This window comes from Erpetoichthys calabaricus, chromosome 15, assembly GCF_900747795.2.
Source record: "Erpetoichthys calabaricus chromosome 15, fErpCal1.3, whole genome shotgun sequence".
Classification (NCBI taxonomy): Eukaryota; Metazoa; Chordata; class Cladistia; order Polypteriformes; family Polypteridae; genus Erpetoichthys; species Erpetoichthys calabaricus.
The window spans coordinates 56,674,656-56,697,667 of record NC_041408.2 but is presented as its reverse complement, the minus strand read 5'-3'; the positions used below and the strand labels follow the sequence as shown (position 1 = coordinate 56,697,667).

At 35.2% G+C, this 23,012-nt stretch overlaps 1 protein-coding gene across 1 annotated transcript in view; it reads left to right on the top strand.

Moving 5' to 3' along the window:
• The first annotated feature begins 3,696 nt into the window (after positions 1-3,696).
• jag1b (jagged canonical Notch ligand 1b) overlaps positions 3,697-23,012 on the top strand; it is a 34,428-nt gene continuing 15,112 nt past the window's right edge. The window contains 11 exon segments of the mRNA XM_028821104.2: positions 3,697-4,075; positions 4,573-4,878; positions 12,325-12,388; positions 14,586-14,843; positions 15,297-15,357; positions 19,912-20,042; positions 20,179-20,298; positions 20,959-21,072; positions 21,185-21,298; positions 22,023-22,136; positions 22,598-22,644. Coding sequence (XP_028676937.2) covers positions 4,004-4,075; positions 4,573-4,878; positions 12,325-12,388; positions 14,586-14,843; positions 15,297-15,357; positions 19,912-20,042; positions 20,179-20,298; positions 20,959-21,072; positions 21,185-21,298; positions 22,023-22,136; positions 22,598-22,644 — 1,401 coding nt within the window. The 5' untranslated portion in view covers positions 3,697-4,003.

The following is a 23,012-nucleotide window of genomic DNA, read 5'->3' as shown; positions in this document are numbered from 1 at the left end:
TTTAATGTCAGGTATAGTTTTCACCAACAGCATCTTTTGTGTCTATTTCTATTTACATTTGTTATTTTCACTGCATCACTGGGCTCTCATTTTGAATGCCCATCTATTTTGCCTATTTGTCTTTTGTGGCACAGTAACACATCAAATGTACATTCTTTAAAAAGTGACCCATTAGACACCTGCTCTACTTGTGCTCCACCTATATCAACCATGGACTCACATATTTCTTTTAAAAGCTTTTTTTATTTAGGTGTGATTAGATAGGATTATTATTGTAGGAATCACTATGAGTTCCTATACTGTAAGTTTAAATATGGACTTTACCTTTTATTAGGAATTTTTTTAACATATTCTAAGGCCCCTTTGCAAGCAGGGTCCCAAGGTGTGTACCCAAGTCACCCTAATGATAGCTCTGGCCAAGGAAAAAGCAGATAATATTCTGATAGAATGTTAGAGGGAAAGTTGCTTGCTTAAGATCTGGACTCTCTGCTGATGCTGAGAAACAAGTGTCTGAGGGTTTGAATGAAGTTAGAACACCTCTTAGCCAATAATGGTTATTGTCTGGTCCCATACTAAGGAAAATTGAATCTTTTAAAAACTGGAACAGGTGGGAGACCCATTTTCCCTTTCAGCCTCGTAGGTGTCAGCACAATGTTAATGAAGAAGAAAAACTGGGATTTTTTAAGTAAGACATCTCATCCTTTAAGGGCTATGGAATGCTCAGAGGTACCACAGGGCAGTGGTAGCTGGTTAACTCAGATTGTTTGTACTCCCAGATTGGCTTAAAGTGGAGAAGGACAAACAAACTGTAATTGCCTTTGCTTCATTACTAGCATGTAGACTTATCTTGCTCAGCCTGAAGAATCCTAGCCCACCTGTTTTACGTCAGTGGGTAACTGATGTTATATACTATTTGAAATTGGAATAAATCAAGTTCTTACTTAGAGGATCTGTTCAAAACTTTTTTAAAAACCTGGCAGGATGTAATCAATAACATTTTAGAATAAGCATTTATATTGGGGAAAAGGATTCTCTTCCCTATTTTCTACTCTTAAAGTTTTACTCTCTTTCTCTTGCGTGGGGGTTAAATTGAATTTAGTCTTGCTAAGTTTGACTTGATTGTATGGAATGTTACTTGCCTTTAATAAAATCAATAACAAAAACTAGGAGTGTTTATAGACCCATCCTTTATGCATTAAGTATGGGAAAGGTGCTATATAAATAAAATGTATATTATTATTATTATTATCTTCAGAAGTCATTCCAGGGAGTGTGCACAGTTGACCGCTGAACACAATTGGCCCTTGGGGTTTAGATTTTGGACTTGAGTTAGGGTAAGAGCTCATAGATATGTAGAAGAGTAACATTGACCTAAAAACAATTATCCATTTTTTAAAAACAGTTATTGTGTTACAAATTTGCTTTAACCTTTTCCAGCAGAATTAAGCATAATGCAGGAGCCAACCATGTATTGGTCATCAATGGTCTCTGTTGTTTGTGAAGCTAATGTTTTTATGGTCTTCAAGTATAACAGTTCAAAATACAGTCAGTGTATTTAGATAATAGACAAGTCAATTTCCAAATGATCATTCAGACAAGTCAGCAATTCCTTATTTTTTATTTGACTTTAACAGGGCATTAAAGACTTAAATACATAAAATGGTGTCTTCTGTAGATTTCCAATTTTAACACTTTGACCCTTCTGTTATTTCACTGCAAACACAATTCCACTGTTATGAATTACTATAGTGTTGCATGAAACCCACTAAGATTAATCTTATTAAAATCTTTATTTCAATGTGTTTAAAATGAGGTTCCTTGTTAATGTGGAAACATTATTGCAAAACCACTTAGAAATGTGGCCTCAAGGGGCAAACAGTGCTGGCCTGTGGCTTTGAAACCTCAAAGTAATATTCTACCACAAGCTTCCACTTCAGTCAATATTTTGCACTACATGAGTGATATATAGTGAACTTCTGGTTTTAATAAATCTGACAGTGATCTGGAGTGAATTGTTTGTTTTTTGCCTGTCCAACAAGTTAGGTCCTGGAGTCACCCAATGATCTGCATTCAAAAGACAAATCAGCTGAAAACCCAAATAAATATTGTATACAAAATAGGCTACACAGCCTTAAACATTTGCATAGTTTGTAATTTGAGGTTGTACATCTTTGGACAAATCTGTTAAAGTACACACACACACAAATATATACTGTATAAAGGGAATATGTAATTATTTAAAAAGTGGCTCTTACTTTCACTTACATGACAATTAAATACTGCTTTATAAATAGAAAAAAAACAAATTTACACTGACAATGCAGTAAAACAAAAAAGTATTATTTGTGAAAAAATGTAATATCCGACTTTAATGACAACAATGATCTGCTTATGTCAGACTGAAGATGTCACTAAAGGTCATATGATTAGAGATTGATTTTAAATTGAAATTTGTATATAAACATTTATGTGTATGTCTGTGAGAAACAATGATGTGTAGAAAACAATGTGATTCACATAGTGATCATGAACACAATGAATCCCATATGGCCCCTCTTGCATGATGCTATTTTAACTTTTATTTTAAGATAGAATTAATGTGAACGGGTGCTCAATGGGACGCCTGCAGGCAGATTATTGAAATGAAATATCTCGATTACAGAGATGGGCTATGTACCCATATTTCGTACCAAAACAACACTGAATAAAGTAAACGAGGTTTATGCAGTGTGAGATGAAATTCTACGATTTTTAAACGGTCTATTGATATTCACTGTATCTAGACAACTGTCTACGGCATGATTTCCTACTTCTACAAAGTGTACGGCAAGTATAGCGCATATAGAAGTTGTAAGATGATTAACTGAAAACGTGCAGACGTCTTGATGTTTTAAAAGAAAAACTTGTGTTATTTTTACCTTTGCGACACGTAATAACCAAAGATATAATGACCCGCGTTCAGTGTTTACTAACTTCATGTTACAGGACAACGGCCGACAGAACAACAAATATATCGTATTATTCAGCCGCTTCATTGTTTTTAATGGTGTCTTCAAACGGGATGAGCCTCACAGAGGAGAAACGAGCATCTTCATTTCCGTCTTCACCGAGTCTCCCACGCTCTTGGAGAACAATTTTAACTAAACATTCCATGCAGCCCCGTTTATTTATTGAAAAAATATTGCGACGTTTTAAGCCGCACAACAGAAGATTACAAAAAGGATCGACCCTTTCTCTTTGTCGGTATTAATTTAGCGAATATCAATGGTTATACCTTATATGCAACTTTTATGTGGCGTTTATTATGTTCGCGATTAATCCTCCGCTACATTTAAAATTTATTTTCGAAAGGTTTAAATAATAATAGTGCGTATCAATATAATCTTTAAATGGACTAGCAGCAGAAGGAGACGCACTTCGTTTTATACGCGACGTTCTAATACATTGTTTACGTTCGTGGGTGTAAATCAGTATTTTCATTTTAGTCGTTCAAGTGTGCGTTCAGACTCAAAGAAAGCAGGGATTTATGATTATTCCATGTTCTTATCTTCTTAGATGCAGTTTATCTCCTCTATCAGTTTTTTCCTCTCCAAGACGGGTGGAATATGGGGTGGGGTTTGGAACAACCGCCCCCCCCCATCTCTTGAATATTAAAGAGACGCATGCGTTGCCCCCTCCCCCAACACTTGACGTATAGCTGAAACAGTCAGTCACTCGCAGTGAAAAGAGCTTTCTTAGCTCGTGTGTATTGTTGTTTCGCAGCTGATTGGGGAAATGAAAAAAGAGCGAGAATAAGAACAATAATAAAAGCTGCAGAAGAATAAGTCATAAAAGGAGGCAGGCTGTTTTGCATTTGAAATCGACGTTCTGTTGAAAAAAATACAGAAGAAAGAAAGTGTTGTTCTCCACTCGTGCATGTTCAAATCGGAGGAGTATATTAGAGCCACCAGGCGACATTAGTTGTTAGTTTCTAAGCAGGCTGCGAAGAGCAGAAAGGAGAGGCATGATTTTGAGACGGAGTTCGTTCCTTGCGGCTTTTCCTTTACATGTCGCTTTGCTCTGCTTTCACGCAAAGGTACGTGTGGATTTCAAATGAAACATATCGGGCAACAAACCAGCTTGAATGTTCAAGGGATGCAACCGACACTGTTTTGTGGGTGTTTCTCAGGAAAAAAGAAAACTTTTTAAAAATACATTTTGTCCTTTTTCGTCTGGAGCAATTCAGTGCACACGGACGGTGTTTCTTTTTTATCTTTTATTTTACTTATGTAAGTCAGTGAATCCTGTATGATTTTAATGGGAAGATTTCGCAGTTTGGACACCACTTATCGGATACTTTATATTTTAATATTTCTTTGACAGCACCATAGAGGGGGTAGGACGGCGTATCAGAAAATGTGGAATACTGTTTCAGAGAGAAGTTTTGTGAGTTTGCTTTTTTTTAAGAGAAGCAGGCTTCATGTGCTAGATTTGTGTTCACGTATTGGTTATATAAGGGGGACATGTCTCTTTATTTATTCCCTGTTGGTTATCACAGTGATGTAATCCTAACGCATTTTTGCATTTAAACAGGTGTCTGTATCATCAGGACACTTCGAGTTGCAAATTTTGTCGATGCAGAACGTCAATGGCCAGTTACAGACCGGCGTATGCTGTGACGGATCACGGAACGTGGGAGACCAAAAGTGTTTGCGGGGCGAGTGTGATACCTATTTCAAAGTGTGCTTGAAGGAATACCAGTCGAGGGTTTCTGCAGCGGGGCCTTGCAGCTTCGGTTCGGGATCTACCCCTGTCATCGGAGGCAACACCTTCTCCTTAAAAAATTCCATGATTAACGAAAAAGCCAGGATTGTACTACCTTTCAGCTTCGCGTGGCCGGTGAGTGAAGATGATTATTGCGCACGTTTCTTATATTTGTAAGGGCTACATTATGGCCAGACAGTTTCCATGTGCGTGTTAATTTTAGTTGGTGGTTTATTTCTTTTATCTCCATGTGGATTTGTATGAACTGTGTAATTAGTGCAAACACCGTTAGTGAAAGCTAAAACGCAGTAAATTCCGTTTGTCCTTTTACTGAGACATCCTTAAAGATAATGAGGAGTGAAAAAAGTACTCAACTTGGACTGGGATGGGAAGGGTTGAAGTAATTAACCCTAACTGTATGCCTGGTGTTCAGAAAGACTGCAGAACAAAACGCCGACCACCGAGGCAAGCCGGGGGTTCACTTTCTTTATTGCAAGTATAATTAAGAGACAAATGATCCCTTTACAAAGCGTACTACTTTATCCTGTTCAAAACGTGGGTTTCCCGCTCACTCAGTGCTGCTTGCAGTAATTCACCTCAACAGTTGTTCTGTCGGAGTAAGCAGGGATCACTGCGGGGTTTTTATGGGCCATTTTAGTTGGTGATGGTATTTATCGAGTTGCTTGATTGGTGGTTTCAGTTTAGGCTGACCCTCCGCAGCGGATCCTTGCAGTCGAGGGTCCCACTTGAGGTGCGCTCTGCTTCCAAGCTGTCAGTTCCTAGGTCCGCCTCTTGGGTTTAGTAACGCAGGCGCACTAAAGGCATGGCGCTCCTGTTAAAACGCGAAGATGTGAATAGAATTATGGAAGCCCCATTACCTCCGTTTCTTTTGATTTTATATAAATAGGGTATTGAATGTTTTAATGCACTTGTAGTATACGGTGGTTTCCTGTATGGCACATGCTGCAATCGACGTTTCAATCGAGCATTATTGAACTGAAGTGACTGCATGTCCACTCTGCAAATATTTTATCGTTTAAATCTTTATTTAAGCTTTTGGTGAAAGAAAAGCGTGATAAATTGAATATTTTGTAATATTTCTTTCAATATTTTTACCATTCTAAAAAGATTAGGCTAGTTTAGCAGATATTCCACTCTATTGCCATCAATGTAAATTGATACAAACGTGTGCTTTATATAAATTGAAGCTTGTAACTTGCCCAGGTTTACTTCTGATTAACAAGCAATACTTCATTAAGTGATTAAGCTATATGTATATTTGTTTCTCACCCAAATTTAGTTGTCGCCAGTACCAACCACGTTGATACAGGTTTTAATGTAAAATCATTAGGTTTGGAAGACGGCGTACCTCTCTGAACAGCAATACTTAATTTAAAGATGGGACAAAATCATTGCTGGTCCAACAAAAGCAAACTTATTAATACATAGTGAATTAGTTATAAACCAATACCTCATGCCATACACAACTCTAAACATCAAGCCCATTATTTAAAAGGAAAATGTATTTCATTTGCTGGGAATTTGAACCGAGGGGAGGACTATTTGCTGAAAGCATGCATTCCAGACAAATGCATCATATTGTTGTTTAAAAAAGACAGTTTCCAAGGTAACTTGCTTTTTTAATTCCCCTTTTTGTTGACCTCCTCCAATATATTCCTTTATCGAGAGGGTCTCTAATTAGATATTGTCATCTTGCATGCTTCCTTTTTGAGAGATCTAGTTCCTAGCAATTTGGCTGTTAGTGGAGAATGTGTATTTTGCCGATTAGCAGTGGCTGTATCTGTTAGTTGATGTTATTTGTTCTTTTCTAACATCAACTTTCAGGTTAACCATGCTGAATTTATTTACAAATCTGTTACTGTCTACACACTTCTGGTGAGGCAATTGGGTAGCATGGAAGGCCAGGTGGAGATATTTGTATCCTGTAAATTCACTGTGGTTGATGTAGATTTGAGTAATTGATACAAACAAAGGTGTTGACAAGTATATAAAAATGTTAATCTTCAAGGATATTGAATCAAATTTATAACAGACCAAATTAATACAACTAATGTATTCATATCAATACCATAACTAAGCAACTATGATTTTACAAAAAAATTACATATATTTGTAAAGAATTTTTCCACTCTTGTACATTAAATATCAATAAAATGTAAAATAATCAATTATCAAGTCAATCTAGGCAAAGTTTAACTTGATTTCTTTATTCATGTATTTTAAATTCTCTGTATACAACACATAACACAAGTTTTGGTTCAGTCACATATGAGCAGTTAAAAATAGTATTCCATACAAGCTTTACATTTTTAATAAATGCAATGTGTTGTTTTAAAATATTTTCAGCATATATTTCTAAGATTTCTTGTGGATGGCCCATGTGGCTGCTAGTTTTCTTCCACTTAATGCTTTAATAAGAAGTCCATTCTTGTTGTATACTACGAGTTTATTTAATTGTAGGAAACTGGACAATTTGCTTTAGATTCTTTAAATGTTTAACCTTTGCATTCCTTGAATGAAACACTTTTAGGTATTTGCATTTGATTTTAAATTTATCTTGCAATTTAAAACAAATTTGATAATGATTTACATTGGCTGTTTTAAAACAGTAAAATTTTATACATCTTTAAATATATTAGAAATTGAAAACAATGTTGATATTTGCAAACAGATCCATTAATATGAACAATTATGAAGTGATATTTATATATAGGAATTTGTGTTTGTGTTTTTTTTTAACATTGAAAGAAATTTGCTGCCTTATTACCCTTTATTTTATTTAGCAGCCCATGGGTAAAGGTTCATGTTGCAAATATATACTAATTGGAGCACAGGCAGGTTAAGTGACTTACTCCGGGTCATGCATTGAGTCAAAGGCAGCAACTGAATCAACAACCTTGTGATTTAAAGGCCAATGCTTTAATTGCTAATCCACACTGCATGTTGAAATATATGGGAAGGGGATTCCCCAGGTTCAGTCCCGAATTCTCCAGGATACATCAGAGTTAATACTTATTTAAAGGAAAAAAAGTTGTAAAACTTTATTAAATAACCATCCTTCAGTTCTGTTCCCTTGTTGCTACAGTATTTGATTGACTTTATCATGATGTAATGATTAAATTCCTTTGAGGCATTTTTTTTTTTTTTTTTAAATTTTATCTAGAGTGTAAGACAATTTGTTATTAAATGTGTGTTTGCGTTGGCTATATGGTTTGTGTTTGTATGTTTATTTATTGTTACCCCAATCTTCCATAAATGTAGATTTTGTTCTTAGATCAAGGTTCATAACAGAACAACGTATTCTATGATTTGTTAAATTCACATCTACTTTTATGTTGTGAGGGCCAATGCCTCATTTCTGCAAAATATTAAAGGAGATGGGTAGTATTTCATAACTCTTTTAAAATGGTCAATGGATAGGGTTTGCCTGATGTCACTTCAGTATTGAAATCATGCTGTGTGATCTGTTAACCAGTTATTAGTTTTAATTATGAGAAAAACATCTTGGTGGTCAGTTAATGCAAATCACTATTTATGCTACAAGAAATACAGTACAAGAGCAGACCACTTTATTCATGGCCATAATGTTGTTCCTGTCTAGTAGGTGGATGAGAGAAATTCAATACCAAGTATTTCTAACAAACAAATGCACATTCTGTAGCATGTTTCTCAGAGAGCAGCATTGTGTTATTTAAGTATTCAGTTTTACCTTACTTGAGTGGCTGATCAGGACAGTGGTTAGAGGAGAAAATGATCATCAGTGTTGTTCCAGTTGTAGTTGTTTTGAGTAAAATCATTTCTTGAGAATGAAATCAGTGAGGTTGATCCTTAATTTATTTTTTAACTAAATTGTAGCATTGACATCTAGTTTGAAAAACATACATTTTTGTATTAACTCTGTGTGTATTACAATTTTCATTTTGTGCTGTAGACAAGAGTCTATTACATGCTAGTGGTCTGTACTGGTTGTTAACTCTAGTCATAAATATTTAGAGTCCTTTACCAGCTCAACCCGGATCTTTTTGTACTTAAGGTTAGTAATTAGAAAGGCCTCTTGTTCAGGCTTGCTCTTATGTGAACCTGACTGCTTTGCTTCATTGGCTTCTTGGTATGCTCTCTATTAACCTTGCCAACCCTTATAACTGATGCATTTAATGAAGGTATCAATGGATTCTTTAAGCAGGTAAAAGTTAGCAATTGAGCAGAATAATAGACAGATCTTTAGAATAAAGTGTTAAGGAAAAAAAAAAGTGGAAATTGGAAATATGTCCTTCATACCTCAAGTCATTTCACTTTTTTGTGAAGCATTTCAGTGGTTGAAAACTCTAGGGTAAAAATAGCATGAATTTCATGCAGGTTGTGATCCATACTTTCATGAGTTTAGAAAGCACTGCAGTCTGGCCACCCAGACAGGGGTAGACACAGCTAATATTAAACAAAAACAATAGGATGCCCAAACTGACTGCAGTGAGGATTACCAAACATAATGGGCCCAATCCAGAAATAATGGTAATACAGGGCAAGCATCAGGAAGTTGTAGTAGACTCAGCAGAGCGGACATCCCAGACAAACTGTGACCTTACTTCACATAATAGCAACTTCAGCATATTATATATTCACATAATACTCATTATATTAAATTGCTTGGCACATCGGATACCAGTCCTCTCCATTCAATGTTCTCTACTCCTAGGTTGTAGAGGTTTTTTGTGTATTTGTGGACAACTTTATTTAGAAACTCTAAGAAAACAGTAACACGATAAGTGTGGAAGATGGAGAGCACTGGCTTCAAAAAGTTTCCTAGTTAGTGAGGCCATGAACATTTATAGATAATCTTGTCTTTGTTTCGAGGTATACTTGGTGCCAGAATCAATATGTTGCCAGTACATCTTATTAAAGCAAGACACATAAGATTGAACCACATTCTTGGTTGAAGTTAGTTGTGCAAAACTGTAGAAATTTTATCAACATATCTTAATCTTTGTAAAACATTAGAGTGCCTGGATTTTTGACGTTTTTTCAAGTAAGCTGAGAAAAAATGTAGTCTTCTTTGGAAAGATAATAAAAACACAATAAAATTAAACAATTTTGCATTGATATATATATTGGTTTCACACACACACACACACACACACACCTTGTTGTGGGGTTTTCCTGGTGTTCAGAGAAAACTCTACAAACTAGACAGTCAGTTGGCCATGTTAATTTGAATTAGTTTTTATCTTGTAGTCTACAGGAGGTTAATTGAATGCCTCTTTTTAGAAGATCATGTCTGACACCTGATGGATTATCTTAGTTGTTGCAATATTAGTTTGATGTCTTAGAATGATTCTGACACATTATCTGTGATAGAAGGGTCAGCTTGGAGCATGGGAAAAAGCACAATCTGGAAATCCTGGATTATCATTAGATGACATGTCTCTGAATCTTTAGATAGTATTAACAGAGGAATCCTGCACTTTCTCTTTTTTGTGGTGTCAGCATATCTTAGTTAAGTTGTCTGCTCTCTGAGAGACATGGCTACATGTTTAGCCTTCAGGCAGTAAATAGCACTTGGATTTTGCCAGTTAAATTTACTTGAAGGGAGTTTCAGTAGAAGCTAATTAGTGATGTATAGTAGATTCTGGTATTAATTAACTTTATCACTTGTCATATATTGCATTAAGGAATACCACCACCACGCTTACAGGTGCTCTATGATTATGGCAACTGATTCTTTTGAATTTTTTCACTGTCTAGTGCTAGTGTAAACTCCAATCCCCTCACACCCCCTCACCATTTGGGATTTAATGAGGTCACCAGGTAATTCAGACAAACAAAATGTGAAGTTGCTGTGGTGGGTCAGCTCTCGGGAGCTTTTTTATTTTTGTTAAATGAATCTTCCCCTTATTAAAAATAAGTATTAAAATTTGATAATGTTTATTGTTTGTTCCTGTTTTTTTCTAATCTGATTGGTGTGTGTGTGTGTGTGTGTGTGTGTATTTGTTTAGGCTAATCCATACAGATGTTCACACACACATTTTTAAGCTATAAAAGATAGAGAACTCCATGTGAGTGATTGTAAAGTGTCACTTTGTCCAAACTTGGTGCTGTGAACAATTTGTGTTCAATTTATACCGAACTAAAGGTTACTTGTTCAAAACAGTCGACCAAGAAGCACTAGTTACTTGTCCAGGCTTGCCCTAAATATTCCTCTGTTTGAAGTATTTTCCCACAGTTATCAGTAAGTGAAATTGGAGCCCCATTTAGCAGAGTATGAAACATGTAGTCAGGCATAATTCCAAAACAATGTCTATAAGAAAATAGATGTAGTGTGATGACGGCATGAGGTGTGTGTGCACGCATTTGCGCACACACGAGTGTAGACATACAAAAAAAAAGAGGCTGTATCATTTTATTTTTGTACAACACCTGCCAGTTGTTTACCTTTTGAATTTTTTTTTTAAATTAGTAGTTTTATTGAGTAGGAGAATAATATGAAGCTAATCTGATGGAAATGTTATTTGCTTTATAAAGCACATTTCCAACTGATGGCAAACATGAGTGACTTCTAATCAGGTTGAAGAGAAAATCCCAGAACTCTAAAGTAAACAACAAGTCACCACTAATGCATAAATCAGTAAAAAATAAGATGAATTTTTGACTCTGACTTGATATATGATTATGGACTTCATACAATCATAGTAGTGATTTAAACAAAAAAATCCAGAAGTAAGCTTTTTGTATGTTAATATAAATCAATCAGCATAAGGTCTTGTGTGCTGTAAGGTGGTTTTTCAAATTGGATCATTAGTATTCTGGAATTATTTAATCTTTAGAATTTATGTACATATTTATGTTTTGGGCAGCTTAATTACCAACTTAATGACACAAGGGCACCACATTATTTTCTCTTTCCCTTGCTAGGGGCTTATTGGGTGTGTGACTTTTTTTTTTTTTTTTTTTTGATCTGTTACTTGATACTCGTGAGAGCAGTGATGGCTTTAAGATTGTCAAAGAATTTCAAAGACGTGCTGAAATAATGAAAGCCTCCAGAGATTGCACCATTGAGGTACGCTTCACCTGATGTGAAAATAGCTACAGCTATATCCTTTTACAGATGTGAAGGTGCAAACATGGAAAACAATTATACTTTGATAGCTCTAATAAAACATACAAACTTGTGTATTTTATCTCCCTTCTACTGGGTAGCTAAAATGTCTCATTTATTAAAGATACCTTCAAATGTTTTTGATAAAAGATTTAGTTGTGCCTGTGGTCCTAGCAAAAAATAACCCTAAAGACTGCACATTTTGAAGAAACAGGATTTTATGACTTGCAGAATAAAGTCAATTTTTATTACATTTTTACTTTATCATTTTGCTAAATTAAACTTTCTCATTTAGTCTCCAGAAGTTATTTGCTTTTTTTCAAGCTTTTTTGAGCTAGTTGAATCCAAATTATTAGAATATAACATCCATGTATGCTGTTTACTCATAGTTAGCCTCTGATTTGTGAGAGTGCAGTTTTTTTTCTTTATTTTTTTTCCTCCTCGATAATGAACCTTTTGTTTTCCAACAGAGGTCCTACACTCTAATAGTGGAAGCTTTGGATTTCAGTAATGAAACTAACGTCAGCAACAACAGTGAGTATCGCATTGCACTGCACCTATGGGTTTTGCTTTGTTCCTTATGTAAGAGTAAACCCTTGTCAAAATGGGTGAGGCATTTGGAATCTGGCAGCAGATTGTCCCAGTATTCCTTTTGTGCTATGTTCTGGTGAGTCGATTCAGAAAATGTAGGGTGCACTCCTATGTTAATTTAACACTGTTCACAGTTTGTGTTAATATGGAACAAGAAGCAGCCCAAGAGGCACAACTTTTGGTTCAATGTTCATTTCTTTTCTTGTTAAAGAGACGAGGCAGGAAAAATATTTGAAGAAAAATGTGGTGCTTGCACTTGGGGTAGGGTTGGGTGGGTTACAAGGCTAGAGTTTTCCTTATTATGAAAATGTTTTTACATTATTGATGGCAGCTAGCAGGTGTTAGCGGTTGGTCTCTCATAATTATACAAGGCCTTAACCAGATGTAACAAACACAGCTGTCCATTTTGGCTTTTTAGAACAATCCCAAAGGCAGAATGGAATGAAAATTAGTTGCTATTCACCATGCAAGAATATCCTTTTTTATGGATAAGAAAAGCATCACAATACTATTTGTAAGGAAATAATGTTGCTTAATTGCCAACACTTGCACATAATTTATATATTTTTTTTTATTCAAAACTTCAATATCTACTCAACATATTCGTTTTGCAGACTTTGAGTAAACTGAAAATGTTGCAGTAGAGTTTGGTGAGAGCATAAGTCTTTTAACCTTGGCAAAATAATGCAGTACTTAAGTTAAACCTGACTTTGAACTGAGCTTTTGTGGGGTAAACAAGAATGGGAATAAATTGTGGCCATGGAGGTCTGCAGCAAGAAAGAAGTTGTTCATTATGGCTTATTTATTATTCTGTCAAAAAAGTTCACCAAAAACAATTCTGTGCAGTTGATAACCGTATCTAGTAGACATTTCCTGAGGCATGCAGTGTGTCACATTTTTGGAGAGGGATGAAGTCTATGAAATGCGCTCTGCCTTTTTTCTACAGATTTCAGTAAAAAAAAAATACATAAAATACTGCATTGTCCTGCATGTTGGTACTGTTTTCATTTATATATTTCATTGATATAGGAAATTTGGGTTGCCAAAACAATTAATTTTTGTGCACTTTGGCAGATATTTAGCTAGTACATTTAAACTTAATTACTTATTCTGTTCTGTCAAGCATGGATGCATTTAAAGAATCATAATTGTCACATTTTTAGAACAACATACATAATATTGTAAAGGTGCAGTTTGTTCTCAGGGGCTGTAATATAAAGTTTAACAGTTTGCTCTGAGTTTTGTCCTTTTTACTAGAAGGTCAGGAAAATTTTGGAAGTTTTATGATACATCTTCACCCTACAGTCAAGTGCCGTAGGCAGCAGGTTGTAAGGTAGCGTCAGTTCGTTCTAGCCACACCATGCAGGCAAAGAGTGAAATACCACAGAGACGTACAGTATTCCAGATGAACGTGAAATATTATTACAGGCCATAATTTAAACATTCTGCTTTTAAAGAGGCAGGATATTGCACACTTTTGGCTGACCTCTAAAATTAGAGCAGTGTATAAGTAAAAAGCTATATTCATTTTTAAATAAAGCTTACTATTAATTCAACAAAGTGCATGTGAAGGAGCCACATGTCTTTACTTTCATTGTTTGTTTTGTGTTTCTCTTCTAAATCTTCCATGATGTAATTTATATCAATTTGCTGACAAATGTCACAAATTTGCTCACTGTGAGAAGAGTGCTTTGGTATTAACATCTCCACCTCAGAAACAGCACACACTTGATAGCGGAGGTCTCCTGTAATGTCGTTGCCTCTGAACTCAAGTACAGCAGTATGCTGATGTAGTGCATCTTACAGTTTACTGTAGATAATCACTTACTTTTTTAAATATGTGATTCTGTCCTGAATATTAGAGAGCAGAGACATTTCCTTATAAAAAACATAAACCATAAAGTCAGCCTGATTGCACAGAAGTTAATTTTATGTTGTTTTTGTAGCTGTTTTTAATTACAATTATTTCATCTTTTAAGTTTCCAGTTACTGTGATCATTTTGTTTGTCTGTATCTCCTTTTAACTATTTTTTTAATTACTTGCTGTTTATATCAAGTGACAGGATTGCTCTACGAAGCCTGCAGTACACCTTCTTAAAAATCTGTATCTTCTTCTCTTTGTGTCCCCTCATTTCCTCAGATGCTGGATCAAAGATAATTGAGAAGGCTGTACATTCTGGGATGATCAACCCAAATCATCCTTGGCAGCCTCTGAGGCATGATGGTACTAATGCCCAATTTGAATATCAGATACGTGTTACCTGTGATGAACATTACTATGGATTTGGTTGCAACAAATTTTGCCGACCTAGGGATGACTTTTTTGGACACTACAATTGTGATCATAATGGAAATAAAACCTGTCTGGAGGGTTGGTCTGGACCTGACTGTAATACAGGTGAAGTACAAATGCATACTCATGACATTTGTTAATTGTAAAATGTATACTGATGCTTGTTTCTCAAAGTTATAATGAATGAGTGGAAATTTTATTTTTTATTTTTACTATTTGCATTTTAGTGTATAGTCTGTACAACTCCTACTCTTTTTTTCACTTGGGTAATTTGACTTCTTCTCTTTTGACGTCGGCTCTTCAGACCAGAATTTTTTTTTTATGATGCATTCTATTTATAGTTTGGAGCTCTTTTGTTTAGATATGAATTGGTGGATTTGCAGTTTGCAGTGCACCTCCTACCCTACTCTTTTCCAGCAGAACGATAGCAAAGCTAAGATAAATCTTGGATTTGGTAGGATTACTGCTCTGGTTAGAGATTAAAACATTCCCACAAGTTACTTGTGGGGCACTAACAACATGCTGACTTTTGTGTTGGTGTTTCTTTTTTATTTTCAGCTATCTGCCGTCAGGGCTGCAGCAGTGAACATGGGAGCTGTAAATTTCCTGGAGAGTGCAGGTAAATATCTTAGTGACATGACCAAAATTAACACATTCATTAAAGAATTAACAGATAAATTGAAAGCCACTATTTTTCCTTTTCTTTTTCTCGCACTGTTTCTTGTTTTTAATTGTAATACATGTGTAATCTCATGGATATATTTGAAAGTAGACATAATCATTACTTAGATTTCCTTTTAATGATTAAACGGGAAGTCTTTGTTTCTCTGCCCCTACCCCCCTCCCTGTTACTCTTGCATGCCTCTGCCCTTGATCTATCAGGAATTCTGTAACTAGGGGCTGCAGCCTTGATATTCAGTGCTCAGTGTTGCATAAGATCCTGAAGAATTCACCAATTCTGCTATTTGAATATCTATAACATTTCTGAGTAACTGACAGTCTCTTGAAGCACCCCCACTAGGGGGGAAAAAAATTACCTTTCACATTCAACAAATGGGCAGGAGTCAAACATTTTTCAAAATAGGATTAGTAAGATTTCTCGGTTCCTTTGCTGTTGTGAGCCAGCCTCTGAGTGCTGAGAGGTTAATAGCGGGGAAGGAATCTTGTCAGTAGACACTGATGAATGCAGTGTTTTTTTTTTTTTTTTTTTTTTGCTCAGCTTTGAAGTTGTTTCCATTCTGGCCAACGAACAATGGAAAGTAGAACTTGTACATGTAACCAATGCATTTATATAAAAAAGTGGAGGCAAATCTATCTCTTGTGAAAAATGCTGAACAGAGTTTGCTATGGCTGTGTAAAGGATACATCTAAAATGTGTTAATATATCTAAATTATGAAGCTTACACACTATGCATTCCCTATAATCCAGCTACCTATTCAGACTTTAAAAAAAGTAAAATGTGTCTTAACTCCTTCATGGAGTGGTAAAATCTCATTTTCCCCAGAGGGCAGAAATTCAAGCATAAGTATATCCCATTAACTAATTACCTTCTGAAGTAATTCATTAGTGTAGATGAATGTGAAAAAAAACTACTTACTAGGGAGATGTATATCAGCTGACTCCAGTGAAAGTTTGCATGGTTTTTCTTGAAAGGCACACACACATGCCTACTAAGGATGACTTTATATAGTATTGGACGATATGAACTTTATTTTTTAGGTTTGACATTTTTTTGAAACAACTTACCTTCTCCTTTTCTGACTGAACTTGTGCAGGTGCTTATGTGTACTTGAGGTGCCAACTTTTTCCGGTGCTAATTCCATGATTTCAAAGTGTAGTTTTAATGATTCAGGACTAGTATAGGAATGGTTGTATTTGTATTAGCTCTTGCACTTTATGAAACACAGCAATTGAATTTGTGCACAAAGCTTGGGTTTTGAAAAGTTCTAAATATGTATGGTTCCAAATTGTTTGTGTTTGCACATTTCAAAAGCATCTTAAAACATGCAACTGATGCAGCTTTTTCAATTTCATTCATTCATTGAATGTACAATTTACAGTCTAGGAATCCAGTGGTTCTGATAAGAAACATATTCATCGGTCTATTGTTTAATGTGTGTTTTGGACTTTAATTTTTGGAAAATACATGTTTTACACATAATCCATAAGCAAATAAATCATGTGGGCATTTAAACTTACTGGTGGCTGCGATATGACAGCAGTAGTACATTTGCTGGTAGTTCAAAAATCTGCACTAGCACTTTACATGTTTGTACAGTATGTCTGTCTCTACTGTAGACTCAAACCTATGATGAGAGGTACCGTATTTGCTGTGTAATTTTGTTACAAAATGTGATCTTTTATATAACAAGTTTTGGGTGTTGAACCAATAAATGATGATTTTTAAAATGAATGCGAGTAGAATTAAATGAATCGTCTTATGCCCATCACCTTTGTCAGAGGTTGACAGGTAGAAAAGTGCATTATAGTGAAAAGAACAAAATCTTCACTGTTTACAAATGGTGTTTTGAGTGTAATTATTATAACAATAGTTAGACTTTTCTTTGTAGTATGGTGGGGTGGGGGAAGTGGGTTTATAAATCAATTAAGACTGTTCTTCAGCTACAACTAAACTGATAAACCTTGATATCATTAGCAAGAGAATTGGTACATACAGAGAAGTGTATGAGATGAAATCTTGGCACAAGCCCATTGAATTTTTGTGCATGTGGATATGCGGTTTTTCCAAATGAGAGAGAGGCACTTATAGAGTTAATCAATATAAAAGGAAATATAGAATGGTTGATTCTTGTGCAGGAAATTGACTCTTGTTTTTGAGATGGCAACTTAAATAACCTCAAGTTTTAAAGATGTGTAATAGAGCATAGGAATGCATTCTTTAAAAAGAGACCCTGATACAAATCGCAAAACACACTTGAGATGTTGTCTTGGGGTGTGTGTGTGTGTGGGTGAATATCAAGTACTGAACATTTTCACCAGTTCTGGAAGTCTGTTCACTACAAATGCCATTTTAAAAGATGGAGGTGTTTGCTGGCAATAATAAATGTTTTGTGTCCAGTTCTCTTCTAGTGCAAAAGCAATTAATTCTTTATTTGGGATATCACATGGCCATATTTAGGATTTTTTTTATTTTGGTAATACCTAGCCACAAATTTCAGCTTTAGAAAAACAACCACCAATTTATTTAATTACTGGTGTGTTCCATTATCAATAAGGATCATCTTCACCAGTATAACATCCCAAATTTGCAGTGAGACCAGCTGTCTGTGTTTTCTGCTGACCTACTACTGCTGGGTGTATGTAGTATGCGTGTTTTGGGTTGCAGTCTTTGAATACAGTCTCCTTTGCAGGGCTGTTTTTCCTTTTGCAATAGTGCAGAATCTCATTAGGCATGTTGCTGTATTAAAAAAAAATGTCATGGGCAAATTATTATTTTTATTTTAAAGATTGTGTGTGTGTGGATGGGAGGGAGAGACATCCCAGGTCACAATGCATAAAGATTAAAACAAATTGCCCCTTTGTTCATATAACTACATTTTTAACTGGTATGCTTGCTTCAACATTGCTGCTCAGTAATTAGCCTTCTTGAGACAACCAGCATGATTGGTGTTTTTTCAATCCTTTCATCTTCCACTAGATGCCTCAATGAACATTTTATGTATATCTTTTTAGTGTGCTGTAGGGCAGTGTTTACCTTGGAAGTACCCTATTCTAAATGTAGTCTAATTTAAAAGTAAATGACTCAATTATATTTTGCAGTTTGCTTACATTTTTAATCATTATTGATTTGGCGCAGTTAACACTGTATTGCATTATGCTTCTCCAATGAAAGCTGGAGGGGGAAACAAAAGGTTCTTGCATATTTTATCACGTTGTAGGTTTTACTTTGGTTCATTTAATAAATATGGGCATGGTACCTCATAAATAAAGTTTATATAAAAAAAATAACCCAAACAAACTGGTGCATCTTAACTTTCATAATTGCAAAGTCTATGCTTATACCTGGACATTCAGAGGAAACCAACAAAAACTGGTGCATTCCACTGATACCTTTTTATAATGAAGACTGTAATGGTTAAATTGTTTCTTTAACTTTTATAGATGGTTCGCTAAGGTTTAATGTTAGAACTGTACATTTTTATTCATGTCCAAGTGAGACACTAAAATATATACTCACTGTAATGAAATTCTTTCTGGAAATGATTACTCATTCATTTTTTGGTTGCATGTGTACAGTATTGGCAAGACTGAGCTAAGCAACTACCACTATGTTTGCAAAACACTCTTTTAGCCTCCAGAGCTAGTTGAAATTTGCTTATGCAGAACAAATATATTGAAAGCAACCTTTTTTTTTTTTCTTTCTTTCTATTGGAACAATTGTATGTGTTGCCAGTGTATTTTGGCAAAAATTATCTTGTGTATTGACTGTTGGGTAAAGAAAGTAAGTTACTTAATTTGATTAGTTGAACAAACAAACTCAAACTCTAATGAGGATTGCTGCCAAAATAAAAGTGACCACTAAGATAACCATTTTTCACCCTTTACAAAGGGTGCTTGTTACTTTTATTGACAAATATTAAACAAAACTAGAACTGACAGTTTATTAAAATGTTTCTGAATGAGAGGCAACTTTCAGTTTCTAAAGTTTTAACACACAGTGCACTGTTTTTGAATAATGTTTATGCAATCATTTTTTAAAAAAGAGAGTAATTATTTGGTGTAAGAGACAGCTATGCCCCCCCTCTTTCTTTTCTCTTGTGTTGCTGGGGTATTCTCATTCATAGTCTTTCCAACTCGGTCCAGTCTGACAAAGCCACAAAAATGATTTATTGTGGACACCCACCCTCACTGTCTCAGTTGTTAAAGTTGGAATAGTGTAGTATTGTGCGCAATGGAACCATGCCGGGTCTTTTAGAACAGTCAAGCTTTTGTGCAGAGTTGGCTGGAGACTCTGGCAAGGCTGTTGTAATGTTTATAGGAAACAACAAACTATTAGGAAGTAGTTTGGAAAGGCAGAAAAGAAGGGGAAAGGAGTTTGGAATGATAAAAACACACACAAGTCAGCAAATGTTGTTGTTCAATTTTTTAACTGTTCAATTATGTAGGTATAATTATTTCATTATATAGCTCTCTTGTCTATATTTAATTCAGGTGCCTTTATGGATGGCAGGGACAGTACTGTGATAAATGCATTCCCCACCCGGGATGTGTCCATGGAACTTGCATTGAACCTTGGCAGTGCCTCTGTGAAACCAACTGGGGAGGTCAACTTTGTGACAAAGGTATACTTTTAAAGATTTGGCTGTCAGTTTCAAGAATGTAATATAACTTTTTATACACAAATAATTTAAGAGCCAGTGTATGTGTTGACGTTTGGCTCTAATTAGCATATTTAGAGCATTTTCTTTTCCTTTTTAGATTTAAACTATTGTGGGACTCATCAGCCTTGCCTGAATGGAGGTACCTGCAGTAACACTGGACCAGACAAATACCAGTGCTCTTGCCCTGATGGCTATTCGGGAGTCAACTGTGAAAAAGGTAAATAATAACATGCATGAGTGATTTTGATAAGAATTTTTTTTTTTAAATTCATTTTGTATTTTAAAAAAATCATTAACTAGAGATTATTAACAATACAGATCAGTCAGAGGATGTTAATGCCAGTGACTAAACTATTTCACCCTTGCATCTAGATATACAAGGCTGACATAATTCATTGATGAAAGCTTTATTGATTAGGTGTCACATACATTATTTGCTAAGGTGGTGGCCGTTGGTGCTGTAGAAAACAAGTCTGAAGAAAATTTCTTTTAAATTTTAATGGATTCTGTCCATCAGCTAGAATTTAGTCATTCACACAAAACTAATCAAAATATCTGAGAACTATGTGACTACAAAGAAAGTGCAGGGTTTTAGTTTTTTCACAACTATAGATGGTTGCTTTCAGTTTCTTCCTAACATCCTCTACAAAGGAAATCCTAAAAGTTGGACTAAAATATTGTCCCTTTCCCAACCCATAGGGAATGTTCAAATTATCTTTGACATGGTAAACTAGCTACTGTAAGTGGACTGAGCTTTATGTTAATTAAGCCTTATTCATGCTGTGTGATTCTTTCTGGATAGACTGGAGAGTGCCTTCTGGCAAAATTTAATTAATTAATTAAATTTTTTTTGACCACTTCTTTTCAACCATTATAGCTGAACATGCTTGTCTCTCGGATCCCTGTCTCAATGGTGGTAGCTGTGTGGAAACAAGCTCTGGCTATGAGTGTCAGTGTGCTGCTGGCTGGAAAGGCCCAACTTGTATGATAAGTATGTACTCTTATACACCTCATCTTTTTGGTATTATGTGTGATGATCTTTTATATATCGTTTTGTCTATGTGGGTGTTTACTAATCTATAAGTAATCCTTTTTATTTTAAGATATTGATGACTGTGAGAGTAATCCTTGTGGCCATGGTGGTACCTGTCAGGACGCAGTGAATGGATTTAACTGCATTTGTCCTCCGCAATGGACTGGAAAAACGTGCTTCATAGGTAAGTTGTTGGGTGTGTTTCTCTTTTCCTCACCCAGAAAACAATTCAGCTCCATTTACGTGAGATACAATTAAGAAAATAAAAGTACTGTATGTAAGAGGGTAAATATATAATTTGGTAAAACAAAAAAAAAAAATCAACCATAGTGTTGGTTGATCAAAATAGACTTTAGCAAGAGATAATGAGATTATGAAAGATATAGTGGCATTATATTTTTATACTCTTTTTTTTTTTTTGTTGTTTATGTGAAAATATATACTGTATATACAGTATTCAGCAGACTTACTCTTTATGAAAGCCAATTGTGCACACTGATATGCCCTGATTGTTGTTTAGGTTATCATTTTATTGAAAGAGATTTATAAGTCACAATTTAAGGATACATTTGTTTCCTTTTTCTAGCTATAGAGAACAAAAGAAACTTAAATGCTTTGGTCACGTTTATCAAAAGTCAGTAGTTGTGATTGTAATTAGGAACCTTTTGCTTTACAGTAAAATTTCTTAGCCAGTGGGGCAGTTTCATGTTTTTAGCATTTAAATAATGCTTGCTTCCATTTTTGTAATATTCCTGATGTAAAAATTGCTTGCAAGTTTCAACTTTTAAAAATGTGCATTCTTAATTTTTTTTTTCTTTGAAACAACTCAAATAATTACATTACAGATTTTTTTTTTCTGTTTGTCTGTCTGTCTGTCTCTCTTCTTTTTGCCATGTAAATCGGAAAAGATGCCAATGAATGTGAAGGCAAGCCATGTGTTAATGCCAATTCCTGCCGTAATCTGATTGGTGCATACTTTTGTGACTGTTTTCCTGGATGGGAAGGCCAAAACTGTGACATTAGTAAGACTTTTTTCACTTTTTTTTGGCTATTTAAAATCAGTTTGAAGTGGTGATGGAAATAAACAAGATGTCACTGTGATAGACATTCAGTAAAACTGCAGACTAGGTCAATTTGTGTATATATGTGTGTGTGTGTGTGTGTGTGTGTGTTTAGAAAGGGTGTAGCCAGACACAAATGACAATACCGTCCCTTTTATCAATCTCATTAGTCCATATCGCAACAAGATTGTGATAACAATGTTAAAACAATTATGTGAAGTTTCATTAGCTAGACCAGAGGCATTGCTTATGTTTCCCCCCCTATTATAATAAGCTTATCTGGAGGAAAACAAGCAGGAAACTGGACAAAAGCTTTATCTAGTTGAGGCCAAGAAGCTGTTTAACTTTGTTAAATGTAATGGGGGTGGGGGTAATTACCCATAATGGTCAAATATACACATTTGTGAATTGTTTTGGTACAGATATTGATGACTGTCATGGGCAGTGTCAGAATGGAGGATCCTGCAAGGTATGTTTTTTTCATAAACTATTCTGATATCTTTTGTTTTTTGCATCAAATTTAGAATCCTGAAAAATGTTTAAAAGTTAGGGAACTGAAAAATAACTTATTTTGCACAGTGCACACCATTATGATGACTTAAACAAAGCAGCTCAAAGTACAGTCTTTATTACATTGTGTGTATGTTTATAAAAGTTGCAGCAAAATCAGAATATTATTACGTAAAGAAGGATATCATAATTTTCTCCAGAGAAAATTTCACTGCCAAAGCTGAATGGGCATTTGATAAGGCAAATGCTCTGTGAACTACTGAGAAAATCTCTGATCTCTCATGGGCTTTATATAGGATCAGCAGTGTAAACAAGAATGTTTGGAAC